We start from the raw sequence: 20582 nt of genomic DNA on the forward strand, positions 1-20582 counted from the left end.
GGCAATAATGCGACAGATTAAGGATACATGTACGTATCGAAAACCAGGGAGCAGATGGAAGATCTAATTTTAATCAGATTGTATTCAATTTCATCTAAAGCCCTCATAATTTCCAACAGTTAATTAACAGGTAGATTCGCGCATACATTTTCACAACCCTTCACGCAGGTAAATTCGTGCAAATGTCTTTCAACCGTATATACAGGTACAGTCATGAACGATATCAATAAATCGTCAATCAAAGAGTTTAAACAAACATATAAATGCATATATATGAAGGTTTATTTCAATGTTGATTTTTTTTTCATCTGCTATCCATACATTAGTGTTTTCTTCTCTTTTTGAATCCTGAAAAATAAAATTCATAAAAACTTAAAATAAATAAATAAATTATATATATATATATATATATATATATAGGTAAAAAATAAAAATGGAACACGAAGACGTTTAGTAAAGCTTTAGCGCTTTCATTTCAAATCTTCAGAAGCTTTACATTTAGTAACATAGCGACGTTACGTCACAAACAGCGGAAAGTTAAAATGTAGATTTGAAATGAAAGCGCTAAAGCTTTACTAAACGTCTTCGTGTTTCATTTTTATTTTTTACCTATACTTTTGATCATTGCGAAAAGTAACTATTATCTATATATATATATATATATATATATATATATATATATATATGATTGTTTCCAATTAGTAAACTTCATAAAACCCAAGGGTTTTATATTCATCAACTACTGAAATATCCGTCAATTTGTTTTATGGTTGGTTGTTTTTTGTTTTTTTTTTATAAATTTTGTTTGCTTTTGCATTTTTTAAAAATAATCATCGGTGACCTTTCTCATTCATCTGTATCTTATCTAGTTACACAGAAAAAACCGGGGTTACCTTTCTTTCCTTTCTTGCCCTGTAAATCAAAGAAGAAGAAAAATATATCAGGACTGCAAGGTTTATTCGTACTGTACTAATATTGTACTAATATAGTCCAACTATTTCAACTCATCTTTACCATCCAAGCGTGACGCTCCGTGGAACGGTCTGCCATGTGGACTTAGAAATGTACAGACACTCAACTGTTTTAAAAAGAATTTTAAAGCCCCACCTATTTCATCTTGCTTTTAATGTATGATCTGTGATTCTGTTTTTATATGTATTTATTACTTTTTCCCTAGAACATTTATGCCAATAGTGTTTCAGCTTTTAACTTAACATTTTTTAAAAGAGTACTTTTTAGATACTTTGCATAGTGTTCAACTAAAAAAAAAAAAACTTTAACTATCAAACTTAATAATAATGTTTTATTTTGATAATTTAATAGATGTAAGATTTTATGTCATACTGTCATTTGACTTCATTTAATTGTGTGGGTTTTTTTTAATTATTGTTGCATCCCTCACTGCTACCCTTGTAAAGCACCTTAGAGTAATTTGTTTTATATAAGGCACTATATAAAATATATTTATTATTACATGTATTATTATAGTTTCTCTATGAATAGATAAACACCTTGAATTGTCAATTGGCTGTCAAGTCAGAATAACTAGATTTTCATTTGGAGGATTCTACTCACAGAAATTAACAGTAAACATTAATTTCCCAGTATATGTCCAACAACACTCTTCTTTGTTGACAATGCACATTAAGACAATAATCTCATATTAACATATCACAGATGTTTTGTAATACCTGAAGAAGTTACTACTTGTTACAGAGATAGAAAAAAAGTAATGGCTGATTCAAAATGAACAGATAACAAAATAAGTTTTACAATCAGTCCACCCTCAACAGCATAGGCTCAAAGTAGAACAACTGTATTAATTTCCAATTTTATTTAAAATTGGAAATTAATAAAGTTTTAAAATATTAAAATATAGTTTAAGTTATTCAATAACCAAAGACTAAAGCATATGTTTGTAACTCTTTTAAGATGTCAAACGAAATAAGCATTGTATGCCAACACTAAAAAGTCATGTGATAAATATACATAAAAATTGGTTAAAGTGACGATATTTTAAATTACCACTGTATAAATACTGTATTTATAATCTAATTATGAATATTAGGGAAATCAACATGCAATAGACAAAATGCCAGCATGTGAGTTACTGTCTTTGACATATTCAAATCATTATAACCTTTCCATATTGAACTATCATAAGATGGAGGTATCTATCATAGCCTTCTCTCATAAAGGGAGGTAACCCTATTTGATATTTCTAGACAGAGAAACTCTCATAGAGGGAGGTACATGTAACTCTATTTGGAATTTTTGCTATTTTTGTATTGTGACACCTAGTTGTTGGACTCATTGAAGTTGCATGTAAGAGCAATTTCACATACATGTATATCTACCCTGTCAGGCTATAGTAATCGGGCAATACATTAGTACATTCAACATTTATCAAAATTATCTAAGATTATATTCATATAAAATTGGGTAATACATGTACTTTTAAAATTAACAATGTCTTCCTTGTTGTAGTATAATTTTCTAAGCTATAATAAAGGACAGCGCACTAGTATAATTTACCTTTCCACCAGCTTTCCTTTTCTTGGAAGATCCACTCTGATAAAAAGAGAAAATATCAAAATCATTTTTTTTCTTCAATCCTATTCTGCACCATGCATATATATGTATTTACAAAATTCTTTTTGATTGAATCTAACCATTAATTAACAATATAAAATATTTCAGTACAATCAACACTCTCTGTGGTATTTCAGATCTGTTTAGTAAAATTTCATTGATCTCATCCATGCCTGGCATATTGCAGGTGGGAAAAACCCAGCTGATCATTTGCACAATTTATTATTTGTCAATTATGAAGCATTATCTAAAAAAGGCATCAGTAAAATGATATTAACAGAGGTGCATGTACCTGGGAAGTTCGCCCTTCTGTCAAAGCGCTGATGTCATCAAAATGAGTCAGGTTATTCAGTGAGGAAAAACCAGCTACTCTCTTCATCTCATTCTGTAAATAAAAATGACTATCAGATTAACATCAGTGTAAACAGAACTCTCCAGCAGCTGTGTAAGTGCACTTAGTACAGTACCATTCAGCTATTGTGTGAGTACATACATATAAGTACCCTTACCAAACAGTAGTCTTCAGTGACATAAAAAAGGCTCACAATGCTCACCTGAGTCAACCGGGTCCTGTTGTTGTTTAGAAGATAAATTTTTTTAACCCTCTTTATTTCCACAATTTTTTAACCCATGTCATGACTCCACCTAAGCCAAACAGGGGCGTGGCTTAACCCAACTTGAATCCACACAACAGAGGGATAGCCAAACAAGGGCGTGGTTTAAGCCAACTTGAATCCACACAACAGAGGGATAGCCAAACAAGGGCGTGGCTTAACCCAACTTGAATCCACACAACAGAGGGATAGCCAAACAGGGGCATGGCTTAACCCAACTTGAATCCAAAACAGAGGGATGCCCCTCATTTCTCTAAAAGCATGCATTAAAAAAAATCCAAGATGTGTTTGTGAAACACTGGTGCCCCCACATGGCAGCAGAGTAATCATAGTACCCCAGCAAGGTCTTGTCACATGGAATACAGATGTGAAATATGACAACCCTATTACTAACCATTCAAAAGTTATGACCTAGCTTGATGTTTTTTGAAAGTAGGTCAAACTCCCAGGTCAAGGTCATGAGGGCAACAATTTTGGTACTAAATGAAAGGTCCTGTCAAAAGAGTGACACCTTTGAAATATCAAAGCCCTATCACTAACCATTCAAAAGGTTATGACCAAGCTTAAAGTTTTTCAAAAGTAGGTCTAACTCCAAAATGAAGGTCACATGGTCAAACCATTTTGGTAACAAAAGAAAGGTATCGTCATAAGGAATACACTTGTGAAATATGAAGCCCTGCCACCATCCATTCATACGTTATCACCAAGATTTGTGGACAAACAGACATACTGATAAAAAAAACTATATGCCTCCTAATCTCTGCTTAAAAAAAAAGATCTTGAAATCTTTTCCCATCTATTCTCACGTAAAGCTGTGAATCTGCATTGTGGTCCAGACCTACCCCCAGAGCATTGATTTAAAGTAACTGAAATCGACACTACCCAGGGATGCTTGCATACTGATATGGCTAATCCTGATCCTGCAGCTCTTGAAAATTAGATTTTTTGAAAACATTATTCTTTATATGTAAACCTTTGATCCCCTATTGAGGCCCCATACCACCCCCACCCCCCTCAGTCTAGATTTGAATAAACTTGAACCTGAACTATCTCTGTGGTCACCCTACCTTTAGAGACATTGATTTCAACAAATCTGAATCTTCACTACCTGTAGATGTCTGCCTATTAACATGACAAATCGTAGCTTAGCTGTTCCTAAAATTTTAAAGACTTTATACTATATATACTCCCATGTAAAACTTTCATCCCCATATCATGGCCTCATCCAAACTCAGAGAGCCACAAATTTAATAAACTTGACTCTCCGCTACCTGAAGATACTTGTTTATCAATATGATTAATCATCATTTATGGCCTTGTTGTTCTTAAGAAAAAGATTTTTGAAGTTTTATCCCTACATATTCTAATAAAAAATATTGTTCTCCTATTTCAAAGGGGCATGGATCATGAAATGTACAAATTTAGAAGCCCTTTACCCATGGATACTTTGTGCTAAGGGTGGATCACACTAGCCTAGTGGTTCTAGAGAAGATGAAAATGTGAAAAGTTTACAGACAGACATCAGGTAATCAGAAAAGTTCACTTGAGCTTTCAACTCAGGTGAGCTTAAAATTAAACTCAGCAAGTTATATCTACATGTATTGCACAACCATTCAATGGTTGTATGACAAAAATACCATATCTCTCTATAATATTGAATCCTCTTCCAGTTTTTCTTTAACTATATACATAATCTATAACACAGAATTTCAATTCAAAATTTTAAATCATGACTTCAATAATTCATTTATATTTCTTTGATGATTCTAAACATGTACATTTTGCAATACAAACAGAAAAAATAAAAGTAAACTAAAGATTCAGTTGCTATAACTACCTTATCCTTCTTAGACACCGAGAATCTCATGAAATGTTCCTCTTCATACCTAAAAAAGCAGACATATACAAAGTTATGTCATGTAATAAAAAGTCAAAGAACTGTAACACGAATGAAATGAAAAGTTGAAGTCTCTCACTCAGTTCTGTCCCTTAGTTTCTTCTCTGCCTTAGATCGCTGTGTGCTTGTGGTTTCCTTTAAACAGAAATATTGTCTTGATAATGTTAAACATTCTGGCTGAAGAATAAAACTTCTAAACAATCAACCCCCAAGAGACATACACATACATGCCAATTTCATACAAACGAATCTGTAATAAATCCAACACTTTTATTTTGAAATAGTTATGAATGACAGATATGTTATTCTTAAATTGTAGGAATGATTTTGAGTGGTTACCCTGACTTCTAAGGGGCCTTCACTGTACTCCTCCCTCAGATCTCGGAGCATGCTCGTACTGAGTGCCCGCTTTTTAGCCCGCTCCAGGACTTGCTGTTCCTTATCTTGTACAGACTCATCACCCTCTGTCAATTAAAGTGATTACTGTCATCATGTTTAATACACTTCAACCTCGGTTTCTCGAACACTGATATCTCGAACATCACGGATATGTCAATGCGATTCAGAAATCCCAACCACTCTTAATATTCTCAAAGTATTTTACCCTCGGTTTCTTGAATCCTCTATCTCAAAGCTTATAATTATTCTCGGTCCCATCGAGTTCGAAATAATGAGGTTTGAATGTATTAAAAATAAATATACTGTATAATGATTAAAACAATCTCTGTCATCAATCCTAGTTGTAGAGATAAATAGAGGACCAGTAATGAGGATTAGGAAGTTTTGTCAGCTATTTATCAATGCATATAACAATTCTTCTTTTTTTGTTTAACAATAATGTAAAATCAGCTAAAGATGTTAAAAAGTAAATTTTACTACTCGGTGTTTATAAATATGAAATTTCAAAAACCATTGTATGAAAACAATGTATATATCACAAAAATTAAAGAAAGGTATGAAAAAAGAATATCAGAATTCAACTATAAACTACTTAATGGTACATGTACTTTGAACAATAATGTATATGTAAGTAAATGGAACAAAGATATGTCTCCATCATGTGAAGCTTGCAATGTAGATGAAGACATAAAATATCTTTTGTTTGAATGCAAAATTGTTAAACATATTTGGGAGAAAATTAGCTCCTTTTTGAAGTTTGAAATTCCACGAAAAACTATTGTGCTTGCATATTATAATGAAATCAGTGAAAAACAACCTTTTTTGAATAACCTTATATCTTTTATAAGTTTTTCTATATATAAATATAAAATGAAATGCAGATTACAGAAGGAGGAAATTTTGGAGCAAGATCTCCTGCATAAGCTTAAAAATGAACTTCTTATTCAGAATATGGTAATTGCCAATACTGGCAAGAATAGACGCGACTTTCATAACAATGTAGGAAGCTGTTTGTAATTAACTGAATATATTCTAATAGATATATGCATTATGAAATGAATTTTGATATGCATTATGAAATGAAATATCATGATTTTTCTGATGTATGAAATGAATTACGATTATTTTGATGTATTAATGCATTATGAGATGAATTTTTGTGATTTTTCTGATGCATGGTGATTTTTTTGTGTATATATCAAATGCACTATGATTATTATGATGTATGTATAATTTTCTGATGTAATATGATATGAATTATGAAATCCATTACAATCAATATTATGTATGCAGGGCTTGAAATTAACTGTGACTGGTTAAAAGTCTGGCAGACTGACTGACATTTGTTTTAGTCAGTCCAATGGTACTGGTCAATTTTCTAAAACGTCATTTTTGAAAAACTTGCTCATCGAATCTTAAACATGCCTTTGACATTCCTCTGTAGACATAAAAGTATCACTAGTCCCAAGGGCTATAAAATTTAGGGAAAATTCCTGTTCTACATACTACTATTCAGTGACAGTATAAAACAAGATGTATTCTTAAAACATAAAAATGCCCCACAAAAGTGCCTAAACAGATGAAAGACTTTATTTACATAACATAAAGGGCTACCTGCTCATTTTAAATATCCATTTAGTCTCAATTTAGTATCAAGTGTATTAAAGATGTTTTACAAATGTTTTACACATAAATATTATATACCAAGTTTGGCCCTGCCCTGGAGTCAGCTGAACCTCTACCCTGTGGATTATGAAATTCACAATTTTGGTAGAAGCTTTCCTGCTCTACATGATTGATGAATATGCATTTAGTTTTTTCTTACACATATGCAGTTGTTGAGAAGATTTTTGAAAATTGGTCAATTTTTTACAGTTTTTGCCCTGTCCCCAAGACCCTAGGGGTGGAGGAGTCCTGAAATTTATAATTTATGTCCCCCTTGTCCCAAAGATGCTTCATATCAAATTAAAAAAGAATTGGAAAGGTAGCTATCAAGAACAAGTTAAAAATGTTCAATTGTTAACACACAACGCATAATGAACAACGACGGACGCAGACCAATTGCAATAAAAAATGTGGTTTATCGATTAATAAATTATTGTCCTTTTATTATCGTCCACATATGACAAGATGTGTCAATTCATGAAATTGTTTTGCTTTAGTTCTTAAAACTTTGTTAAATAGTGGAATGTTCTGTGCTTGCACATTTGTGAGTCATATAAGTACATATGTATATGTACAGCCGTTTCATTTATCTACGAGGACTGAATATATCGAGTGGTTAATAAGAACATGTAATGGCTGCACCTTTTTCTTCTGGAACACAGAAATATGATGTCACACACATCAATACACACAAAGGTCATGGTGTGCGAAATTTACAGCAGCTGATAGTAGCGTTGTTTCTCTGTTGTTTACGCGCGGGCAACTCTACTGGACATTGTCAGAGACAATTTTTAAATGATTATATTCAAGCTAGGATCACAATTACCTATACTTAAAAGTGTTCATGACGTGCTGAATTTGGATTTGTTACAAGATGTGGCAATTGTGTCCATTTAATGTGATACATGTATGTATTTTTTAAAATCAGTGCATTATGTAAGTCAGCTAAATTTTCAAAGCAATGTAAAGTATGTACACTATCTGATTGTGGGTATTTGAAGGTATCGCTATCACCCTCAATGAACTTCACCCTTGTACAATATTAGAGATGAAATGCAGTCATAATTCATTGTTTATCAGTTTCCAGCCTTATTCAGCCTTAAGGAACCAATTTGTATTGCTATAACGCATCATTCATATTTGTAACCTTGAGTCAGCATGGAAGGTCAAAGGTATAAGAGAGAGATGGAGATAGAGAGACAAAAGGGAGGAGAGAGATGGAGAGAGAGATCCTCATTTTAATCCCTACATTTGTATCTGTGGAACTAATTCATCCAAAAACATGCAGTACACTCAAAGCAATTATTTTCTGTATTAGGCTAATAATCACAGCCTGTACGGAATGAACATAAGCCACTGATCCGCGGATCATTGATGCATATCTAATACTGTCAATCAAAATAACACTGGGCTCATTTTCATTGAGAAATGGCTTTTTTTAAAAAATCATTTTAAATGTTGGCCTGGAGGATCTGCAAGATAATCAACTCTAAACTGGAAACATTTTTTGGATTTTTGATTAAGGCAGTCTCACAGTCGATCAAGGAGATATCCCATGAATGGTATGAAAATTTGGTTCTGAATGGTTATTATGTGATTTATCAAATGGCATCATTTGTACACAGATATATTGGAACATGACTTTACCATAGTGCATAGCTGTGAGTTTAGGAGGCTGGTAAATCTTGGGTTTCTTTTCTTCTCCCTCTGATTCTGATTCTGACTCATCATCAAGCTGGGGAAAAAATCCATTCAAGTGTCAAATAAATAAATAAAAATAGTAATAAAACATTCTACACCATTAAATTGCTAACAAGTTTGATGTACTTGAATTATATAAATAAAAAACCAGACTAATTTTCAAACTGTTGATTAATAAAGAACCATCATTTCATGTGGCTACAGGATAGTGTATGAGGAACCTTTAAAGTTTCACTGCTGTCCCTTCAGTACATTACATGTACCTCTATAAACAATTGTGATTAAGTTTAATTTTAATCCTCTAATGTCCTATTACAAAAATATCTTCCAACAAACCTTGCTTATCAAGTTTTCGGGGTTAGCTCTGTATCTAAGAGGATCCGAGGAATCTGGAATTGAGATTAAAGCTCCATTATACACACTGTAATAATACTCTGAAATATTTTTTAAAATGTCCAGTTTGATCCGGTGCTTACCTATACCCCCTGTGGCTGCTGTTCTAACCACTTTGTCAACTTGATATTTCAATTTTTTGTCTATTGGTCTCATTTTTTCAAGAACCTAAAATTAACAGAGCACAATCTGTAATTAATTTAAGAAATTAGAAGACGAAATAGCATCTATATATCCCTTAATTAACCATTACGAAAATTGTGAGCAGAGTTAAGAAATCTACGACTACACATGACAAAGACACTGACTGTTCTGATTTCAACAAGTCTATCGATAGATGGATCTCCCTCTATGCTTTCTCCACTGGATTTCTGCAGTGTTATGTAGGTCAGATTCATCAAGTAGGTCAACAGCAGCTGGTACTTCACCTCCAGAAAACTTATCCCCTAAAACAAGTCACATAGTGAGATAGTACATTAGAATAAGTCACATAGTGAGATAGTACATTAGAATAAGTCACATAGTGATATACAGTCAACTCTCGATAAACCGCCACCTTTTGTTCTTATGAAATTATGGCATTATAACGAATTTGGCGATGAATTGAATTACCGCCATCTTGAAGAAATAGAGTTACCGTTCTTTTATATGTAAGAGTTATCTTTTGTCCTTACTTGCATAAACCACATAAACAATGATTTGCAATATCCTGATGGGTACATTTTGGATGATGTTCTTGGTACGTAATGATTTGCTTTTTTTCATCAGAATTTTAACAGGACCCTCTTTCGTGGCGAAATCATAGCTAAATTGAAATGTGTTTCTATGATGTATAAACAACTTGACTACAGTTCATCTCCAGTAATTTTCTTGTTTATTCAATACAGCAATTACTGGGATCCTTCTGTCCAGGTGTACGCCAGAGATCGATAATGACCAATTTACTGCTTCACTGACCACGTGCACCTATGGCGGTTTATCGAGATAATTAACACAGTGAAATAGACTTTTGTAATGAAAACACTGTGGCAAATGGCGATAGCGAATTTGGCGTTTTAACGAGAGTTTTAAGTAACAGGAAAAATGTTCCTAGAAAAATGCGGCGTTATAACGAAAATGGCGATGAATTGAGTGGCGATAATTCGAGAGTTACCTGTAGTACATTAGAATAAGTCACATAATGAGATAGTACATTAAAATAAGTCACATAGTGAGATAGTACATTAGAATAAGTCACATAGTGAGATAGTACATTAGAATAAGTCACATAGTGATATAGTACATTAGAATAAGTCACATAATGAGATAGTACATCAGAATAAGTCACATAGTGAGATAGTACATTAGAATAAGTCACATAATGAGATAGTACATCAGAATAAGTCACATAGTGAGATAGTACATCAGAATAAGTCACATAGTGAGATAGTACATTAGAATAAGTCACACAGTGAGATAGTACATTAGAATAAGTCACATAGTGAGATAGTACATTAGAATAAGTCACATAATGAGATAGTACATCAGAATAAGTCACATAGTGAGATAGTACATTAGAATAAGTCACATAATGAGATAGTACATTAGAATAAGTCACATAATGAGATAGTACATTAGAATAAGTCACATAGTGATATAGTACATTAGAATAAGTCACATAATGAGATAGTACATCAGAATAAGTCACATAGTGAGATAGTACATTAGAATAAGTCACATAATGAGATAGTACATCAGAATAAGTCACATAGTGAGATAGTACATCAGAATAAGTCACATAGTGAGATAGTACATTAGAATAAGTCACACAGTGAGATAGTACATTAGAATAAGTCACATAGTGAGATAGTACATTAGAATAAGTCACATAATGAGATAGTACATCAGAATAAGTCACATAGTGAGATAGTACATTAGAATAAGTCACATAATGAGATAGTACATTAGAATAAGTCACATAATGAGATAGTACATTAGAATAAGTCACATAGTGAGATAGTACATTAGAATAAGTCACATAATGAGATAGTACATTAGAATAAGTCACATAGTGAGATAGTACATTAGAATAAGTCACATAATGAGATAGTACATTAGAATAAGTCACATAGTGATATAGTACATTAGAATAAGTCACATAGTGAGATAGTACATTAGAATAAGTCACATAGTGAGATAGTACATTAGAATAAGTCACATAATGAGATAGTACATTAGAATAAGTCACATAGTGAGATAGTACATTAGAATAAGTCACATCATGAGATAGTACATTAGAATAAGTCACATAGTGATATAGTGCATTAGAATAAGTCACATTATGAGATAGTACATTAGAATAAGTCACACAGTGAGATAGTACATTAGAATAAGTCACATAGTGAGATAGTACATCTGAATAAGTCACATAATGAGATAGTACATTAGAATAAGTCACATAATGAGATAGTACATTAGAATAAGTCACATAGTGAGATAGTACATTAGAATAAGGCACATAATGAGATAGTACATTAGAATAAGTCACATAGTGAGATAGTACATTAGAATAAGTCACATAATGAGATAGTACATTAGAATAAGTCACACAGTGAGATAGTACATTAGAATAAGTCACATAGTGATATAGTGCATTAGAATAAGTCACATTATGAGATAGTACATTAAAATAAGTCACATAGTGAGATAGTACATTAGAATAAGTGTGTTTATGGTCACCCGACTGACCCTAATTTATACCGTCAAACATATCAGGTATTTTTTCTCTCTCCAATGCCTTCTGATGTAACTTTCAAATGCAATTCTAGGAATATTTTGTCCATTCATCCACGGTTTTCACATTTACATGTTCCTTGTCATGAATCACAAGATTAAGTACATGTATTTATTTATGCTGTACAAATCACTTTATGAAGAAAAGTGAGAATGTAAATGGAGCTGTTTAAAAACTTTTCTTAGATTCTAGTACTGAAACAGGTTCAGACCCATTACACATTGTCCTGTCAGAGGCAAAAATACGCAAAGTAATTAAGAGTTCGATACTCAAAGCATTTTTAGGATGGAGAGCATTTTCAGATTGAATTGATAATTTTGGTAATACATTTGAACTTTCTGAAATTTGATGTAATATTAAAGGCAATGAAAGCAAATAAACTCTATAATTTAACTACAAAAATGACTCCACAAAATGCTTAGTTTTGGGACTGGTAGTTTCGTATGTGTTGTGACTATGACAATTGACATTAAAATTTACACATTGTCAAGTCTTCCATTAGCCATCAGGTACCCCTAGACACAATATGACGACTTTGATTTAAAACTACTCAGAATCTCGTGTCACATAAAAGTGATAGACAGAAGGATAACTAAAGTACACAAGATCTTCCACACCGAAAAGTTACGTTTTGGGGGGGGAAATAAAATAAAAGGCCAACCCACTTGCCCTATATATTTTTTAACACATTTTGTTTGGCCTTATGCCAAACAACTTGAAGGATTGACAACAACTGCTGAAAATATGTGGCGGGCCCACCTATAAATTCATAATTTCTTTCAATTGATGTAAAGTTCACTTCATTTCTATATGGAGTCAAACTTAACAACACTTTGTGAGATGAGTTGATGATTAACAAAAAAACTACTACAAATGTAATAGCAAAAATGGGCAAATTGTAAACATTTGTTGAAATCTTGCTGATTTGGTCAACCCTTGCTAAGGCCATGTCATTGTTTGAAACTATACTTTCATTTTATTTCAAAGTGCTATAGCTTATGAAAATATCATATTTGAAATGCTTTACTGATAGGATTTGGAAGGTTTTTAACTTGATATTTTTTTACTATCAGGGCTCAAAATCATGTATGGTCTGACAGTCTGCTGCCAGTAAATTATAGATTTGGTCTTGTAAAAAGCATGTGCCATTGGGGATAATAACATGTAACTTGAATACTTATCAAAATTCCTCAATGATCAGGCTAGTAAATCAGATATGTCAGCATCCAAGTTCTTCTCGAATGCAAAATGATTTCTTGTTTTTACTTTTGTTAAGTTGTACTATGAAGTATGATGTAAACAAGAGTACTGCAAATGGTACAACATGTGCCCATTAGACCTTCAGTGCAATAATTATATCTGTATCCATGATGAGAAAAAATCCAGAAAACTATTTGACTTACTTTTAGCCCTAAAGTAGGTCACAGTGCACCAATTAAATTGAAATGTGAACTGATCATCTATTTCTCTGAGAGGGGAGGTTCTGATAAAATTTCAGGGCAATGCCTGTACATGTATATCATAACGGGGAAAAAATATGGAAAACGAAAACAAGATTTTTCTACAAAGTGAAACGATGATCCTGTCCTTTGACCTTGAAAAACAATAGGCATCCTCCACTTGGCATAACTTAAGGTGTATGTGTACCAAGTTTGATGGTCCTAGTCCCAATAGCTTGGTTTGTATTCTGCCTACAAGGTTTTCCTAATTACTGATACTAAAACCTTGACCTTGAAAAGCAACAGACATTTTCCTCTCATCTTGGTACATTTAATTACCTTTGACCTTGAAAAGCAACAGACATTTTCCTCTCATCATGGTAATTAAATGTACCAAGATGTAAGATCCTAGCTCCAATAATTCAGTCGGTATTCTGCCTACAAGATTTTTCTATCAACTGATACTACAACCTTGACCTTTGAGCTAGAAAAACAATAAGCATCTTCCTCTCATCATGGTGATTTAAATGTACCAAGCTGCAGGATCCTAGCTCAAAAAGTTTGGTCTGTATTCTGGCCACAAGGTTTTCCTATTCATTGATACTATGGCCTTGACCTTGAAAAACAATAGGCATCTTCCTCACATCGATGTGATCATATGAACCAAGTAGTATGATGCTGGAGCTTAAAGTTCATTTTGCCTACAAGGTCCAGACAGACAGACGAGGGTATACCTTAATACGCCCTGTCTTCGATGGGCGTATATGGTGACGTCTCCATATGAGTGAAAAAATTCTCAAGCGAGGCATTAAACAATATACAATTAATTGACACGCGTATAATAAATTCATGAATGTTTCTGAGAATGATTTGTCTTAAGTGGGGTGTTCATAAGAACATCCGTCATTGTCAATTGCATGTTTCTTAGAAAGAGTTGTTTAACTGTGATGCTTTCGAAATGCCATGACACTATGTTTCCACAAATGACAAATCCAAAATGACACCAACTGTTGTCCACGTTTAGTAAAGAACATAAATAAGAATAGAGCAAGATTACAACCATTTTGGATTTAAAACCTGCTGGTGATGCTAGTTTGACTGAACAAGATATTTATCATGAAAACGTTTCATTGTCATTCAATTAAGATCAGTCATTTCCATATCCACTGGTCAAAGGGATAGATAAAGTTCTCATTTGACCAGTAAAGTTTAAGTTGAAAGCCTACATGTAAGTGGCCAGTGAATGAAATTAATTATTTCTAGCCATGTACATGTATGAATTAGCATAATTAAATAGGTACTGTTTATAAAGCTTGGAAATGATACATTTGAATTTCAGACACTGAGTGAAATTAACTGTAGACCAACAGATATTGAAAATGTCGTAGACCGGTTGTCTATAGTACAGAACAGTTAATTTAGCAGCCTGCAAACTAGTAAATTTCACAGTCCACTTACCATATGGACACATACATAAGGCCAAAATAAAATGTGTTTCCTACTTCACTCTCAAAGAAATTAGGTACGGTAGGTAGGTAAAACATTTTATTTGAAACCTTATTTTTTGATATGCTTTTAATACAGGTCTTATAGACATTACAAATACTTTTCACCCATTTTGAAGATCAATAGTAGTTAAAATGTAAATCAGAGAAACTCAAATGCAAAAAGAAAACATGAGGCCCATGGGCAACATTGCTCACATGAGTCACGTTGGCCCACGTCTAAAGATTTTCCATATATATTCGCATGTAAAACTTTGGTCCCTATTGTGGCCCCAACCTACCCACAGGGGCAATGATTTGAACAAACTTGAATCTGCACTATACATGTATCAGGAAGCTTTCATTCAAATGTAAACTTCTTTGGCGCAATGGTTCTTGAGAAGAAGATTTTTAAAGACTTTTTTCTATATATTAGTATTTAAAACTTTGATACCCTATTGTGGCCCCATCCTACCCCCGGGGTCATGATTTTTACAAACTTGAATCTGCACTACATGTATGCCAGGAAGTTTTCATGTAAATTTTTACTTTCCTGGCCCAGTGGTTCTTGAGAAGAGTTTTTAAAAAATTCTATATATTTTTGCATGTAAAACTTTGATCCCCTATTTTGGCCCATCCTACCCCCGGGGATCATGATTTTTACAGACTTAAATCTGCACTATGTGAGGAAGCTTTCATGTACATTTCTAATTTCCTGGCCCAGTGGTTCTTGAGAAGAAGATTTTTAAAGATTTCCCCAATATATTTGCATATAAAACTTTGATCCCCTATTGTGGCCCCACGCTACCCCGGGGGCCATGATTTTTATAAACTTGAATCTACACTATCAGTATGTCAGGAAACTTTCATGCAAATGTAAACTCCTTTGGCCCGATGGTTCTTGAGAAGAAGATTTTAAATGACCCCACCCTAATTTTGCATTTTTGTAATCATCTCCCCTTCGAAGGGGAGATGGCCCTTCATTTGAACAAATTTGAAAGCCCTTCACCCAATGATGCTTTTTGCCAGGTTTGGTTGAAATTGGCCTGGTGGTTCTGGGGAAGAAGATGACAATGTGAAAAGTTTACACTGACACCGCCGCTGACAACAGAAAAAATTTGATCAGAAAAGCTCACTTGAGCCTTTGGCTCAGGTGAGTTAAAAATTCCAGTTTGAAAATTCAGAATTTTTATTTTCTTTTATATACACTGTCGATAATATATTTTGGGTCAGCAGGGTAGGTAAGGTCGGGAAACCGAAAACACACATATATTTTATTTTTGCCTAATAGAAAGTTAATGTTTATCCCTGTACTTATGTCCACTTACGCTTGATGTACTGTATTCTTCATTTAGCGCTTTCTTTAGAAGATGATCTATAAGTTTGGTGACATCTTCTGTTTGTGACTCCATGTCTCCAAGGAGTTTAATGACTTCCTCCATTTCCTCTGCCGACATGGTGTTGTGAAACTGATAAAATATGCAAAATAAAAGTTGCAATAAGGAAAAAAAGCTTGTATATATTTCAATTCACCTAACCTAAATAACATCTGAACATATTTTACCAGCAGTCTTCAAAATTAGCCACTAGGTCAAAAACAAAAACTGGAGGCTTATACTCCTGTAAAATTACTACATATATAACAGACTGTCAGGCATGCACTGTTCATTAATAATGTAGCGGTCAGCAGGGTTCAATTGCCGGTGGCCAGATAGCTAAGTTGGTAGAGCACCTAACTAGAGATTCAGGGAGCCCGGGTTCAAATCCAAGTCTGGTCCATTGCATTTTCTCCTTTCCTGTAACATTTGGTGCTGTAGACAAGCTCCTAAAACTGACAGGTAAAAATGCCTGCCAGGGGATTAAGATCCTGGGTTGATGTCTTCAAGTATGAAGACATTTAAGGAGGTGGGAGTGTAGCAGTCAACCGGGTTTGATTGCCGGTGGCCAGATAGCTCAGTTGGTAGAGCACCTGACTAGTGATTCAAGGGGCCCAGGTTCGAATTCTGGTCTGGTCCGTTGCATTTTCCCCCTTCCTGTTACAATATCATCAACTTTCTGTTAAACTTATAGTTCCATATATTGAGACGGAGTGAAATTACAATTGATAGTAAAGATATATTAGAACTATCACACTAAGGATAAACCTTAAAGGGAAAATAAATAAATGTTTATTTGGTATATACATACATGTACATAAATACCAAGGATAACCCATGAAAGCTCGAAAGCTTATTTCCAATGGGGTCCTTTGATGCACGGATGTTTGCGCTAGGCCTAAGGGGGTCATTCATGTGGGAGGAAACCGGAGTACCCGGAGGAAACCCACGTGTCCGAGCGGGCGACTGCCATACCCCCTCACATATAACCACTGCCAATCACGGGGATCAAACTCGGGTCGCAGCGGTGAGAAGCGAGAGCGCTACCTCTGCGCTACCCGGACATCGAAGATAAGAAAAATCATGAATGAAAATTCATTTTGATTGGACAATTAATGGTGCTGTACCTATATAATGTTTTTGGCACAAAACCAGGTATAAAGCTAAAGTTACATACACAACAGTCAGTAAGAATTTGAATATTTGTATGGGAGATGGAACTTGAGAAGGAAATGTATTTTAAAAATTCAATGACCATTTCATGTTTGTTATTGGAAATGTTTTGGACTGACAAAAGTTTGTACAGGTTCATCATTGACAAACTTCAAATTTGTCAATTTGATATTTACTTCAATGTACGCCATTTTTGTGCAAATTCGGAATGTCCTTTTTGAACAGTTTTAAAAATATGTGGAAGGTGCACGCACTTGAATCAAACAGAAAGTGGTCAGTACAACAAGTTCCAGTAAGGCTAAAGTCGCAGAAAGTCATGAGAAAATAAAACGTAGTAAATGTGACTTAGATGAAGAATCAGGCAGTGAAACTGAGCTGGAACAAAATGAAAAAGAAAACGAAATTCTAATTGAAAAGCTTGACGTGCATGAAATTGAAAAAGAATATAATTAAACTATGAACAAATCACCAAACCGAATTTGTGTCTATTATTTATTTTTAAATAACAATATTGCATGATAAATTTTGGTCTATAGGAATTTGTTGTGGTCTATAGGAAATAAAATGACTATGGACCGAAAGTCTATAGGGCTTTAAAGTTAGTTTCGCACACTACTGACAGCGATATTTTCTATTCTTTTTTTTTGAGAACTGTAACATCTTTGTTTCCATAACAAAACCTCTAGCCTCTCTACAATGATCTTCTGTCATTAAGTTTAATTTCATATTTTGTGAAACCTTTTATAGAGGGCTAAGCCCTCTCACGGCCCAAAGGGCCGTGAGAGCGGAGTTCTCCCTATAGGTAACACGTATATACATGTTTAAAAGGAAAATACAGAAAACTAATGAAAAATTAAACCATACCTATGGAACTTGAAAATTTTGGTCCCAATGGCGCCGATTTGAATACTAGCGCGTGGACATGTATTTCTCCATTTTGAATCTCGTGTACCCAAGTTCACGTCGTTCTGAGATGTTACAGAAAATCCATAAAAGCATGTAAATCTTATGTTAATCATATATTTAACGCGATTGTACCAGGCCATGTCCCCTATGTTTGTGTATTTGCTAAACACCGACACTGAATACGACGTCACAATCACTTTTTACATCACTTACATAGAGTTTCCCACGTTCAATGAATAGGCGGATCAAAAATGTCCAATGTTAGAATACTTTTAATGAACTCTGTCCTCACGCGTTAGATGCTAATATTTTGGGATAGTTTTTGTCCTGTTATGGATCTAGATACTTATGCCAATATTTTTTGCTTTGCCCTCAAACACGGTCAAGCCGTAAGACATATTACACGTTATATAGTAGATTTTGATCATTAATAAATTGATCATACACTGTTAAATGTGAAAAACTAAATTTTGGAGGAAATCATCATTATCATCTGTTCATGTCTCACTCTCAGTCCCTTTATATACGGACCTGTTCTTTTCAATACCTTTTAATACACTATCGAAAATGACAGATAATATTTTTTTTTAAAAACCATGGTATCATTTCATATTCAGAATGTGTATCATAATTATGTCATATTTACAAAATAAAAGCAACAAATTACCGTATTTTGATAACACGCTGAACAATACACACCGGAAATTATTAAATGCTATATAATTGCGAAGCCTATCTAAAACCACCACATAATTCCGGAGTCCTATATACTGGTATTTGATGTAGGTCTATTATATATTTAATTTGTATCCAATATCATTGCCTGAGAGTGTCACAATTTCTTCACAAAAATTTCAGCATCGTCAATGTTGCAGAGTGATCATATTTCATGAATCCCATAAAGAATATAAAATTAATAGGAGAAACACCACCCTCGCTTTATACACTACGTCGATGCGGTTTGAGGTCAGGTACAGGTAGGTACTACCGGACTCAGTAACTGTGGCTAGCGACGATGGGCAAACGCAGACTTCTGGACGATATGGGATCAGGTGCCTAGGAGAAGCACCCCCCCCCCCCACCCCCACCCCCGCTCATCGGACGCACCCACCGTTAGCCCTATTTTTTGATCAGGGAATAGTTCAGTATGTAAAGAACAGCCTATCACGCCAGACAGTGATAGCGTGTATTTGCAAATTAGATCGCTCGTTACATGTATAACGACCACAACTTTGTGAAATGCTGACTTTAAAGAAGATCCATGTAACATCAATTTATTTGTCGGTATTTAACTTGTCTGCAGAAAATGCTCTCGCGTATTGAATCAGTTGAGATATATGTTACACCAGTTGCAGCTCTAATGGGATATTGTTTCACACACATGGGAAGTAAATTGACGATGGAGAATCTGAAATGGATTTTGTTTGTCATTTCAAAGTTGTGTTGTTAATTTGTCGTTGGTATTTATGTTCACTATATAAAATATTCAAATATGAAGCATGTATGGAAGACTCTATGGTCTCTCTTATTTCGAGTTCACTGGGATATATGAAGTCGACATATGAATGAAAATAAGTATTGTTAATAGATAAAACGTCGTCGATACTTTTATATCTAAATGTTGATTTAAGGTTCACAGCAAAAGATTTTTTCTATTTATGCAATATAAGCTTTTGTATAAAACCTGTCTAGTAAGATTACAAAAACATGTCAGCTGATAATGAAGCACAGTTTGCGCCCATGGATATTCCAACAGACCTGATTGATGACGTACTTACAGACCAAGTATCATATTGATCAATCGATATTTAAAGTAGTTACTGCCCTTGAACTTTGAAAATTATTACTTTTTCCAATTGAATTTGCTTGTAGATAATGCAGATAATGTAGATAATGACAATGTGTACCATTATTACAATTAGATATTCAAGTTTCTCTTGCTTGTTTACAGATTTATTTTTACCAGGATTATTGCCATTGAACTTTAGAAAAAATAACCACGTCAGTAAAAAAAATAAATCATTAGACTTTACATGTACATGCATTAAAAAACTTTTTTATTTTACGACGATTAACAAACAAGTTCTACTACTGTACAAGTTATATTAATGCTTCTCGTACACTGTACACGCAGTAATAAAGTGAACAACAATGAAAAAATAGTGTTGAC

General features: G+C 33.8%; 1 protein-coding gene across 2 annotated transcripts; it reads right to left on the bottom strand.

Annotated features, from left to right (window-relative positions):
• Positions 1 to 261: 261 nt before the first annotated feature.
• On the bottom strand, positions 262 to 19123 carry LOC125683240 (neuroguidin-like). 2 transcript variants are annotated; one of them, XM_056158973.1, is made up of 14 exons: positions 19080 to 19101; positions 18371 to 18474; positions 16286 to 16426; positions 9570 to 9707; positions 9345 to 9429; positions 9205 to 9257; positions 8815 to 8902; positions 5443 to 5567; positions 5183 to 5238; positions 5044 to 5092; positions 2885 to 2977; positions 2536 to 2571; positions 894 to 912; positions 262 to 348 (listed from the first exon to the last, which is right to left on the bottom strand). In XM_056158973.1, exons 3-14 carry the CDS (start codon positions 16412 to 16414, stop codon positions 323 to 325), a joined length of 897 nt encoding a protein of 298 aa, XP_056014948.1. In that variant the 5' UTR covers positions 16415 to 16426; positions 18371 to 18474; positions 19080 to 19101; the 3' UTR covers positions 262 to 322. The 2 variants fall into 2 exon arrangements, with proteins under 2 accessions (XP_056014948.1, XP_056014941.1); XM_056158966.1 differs by lacking the exon at positions 18371 to 18474 and having other exon boundaries at positions 19080 to 19123.
• Positions 19124 to 20582: the final 1459 nt, after the last annotated feature.

The sequence above is a fragment of the Ostrea edulis genome, chromosome 1, assembly GCF_947568905.1.
Source record: "Ostrea edulis chromosome 1, xbOstEdul1.1, whole genome shotgun sequence".
In the NCBI taxonomy this organism is placed as follows: Eukaryota; Metazoa; Mollusca; class Bivalvia; order Ostreida; family Ostreidae; genus Ostrea; species Ostrea edulis.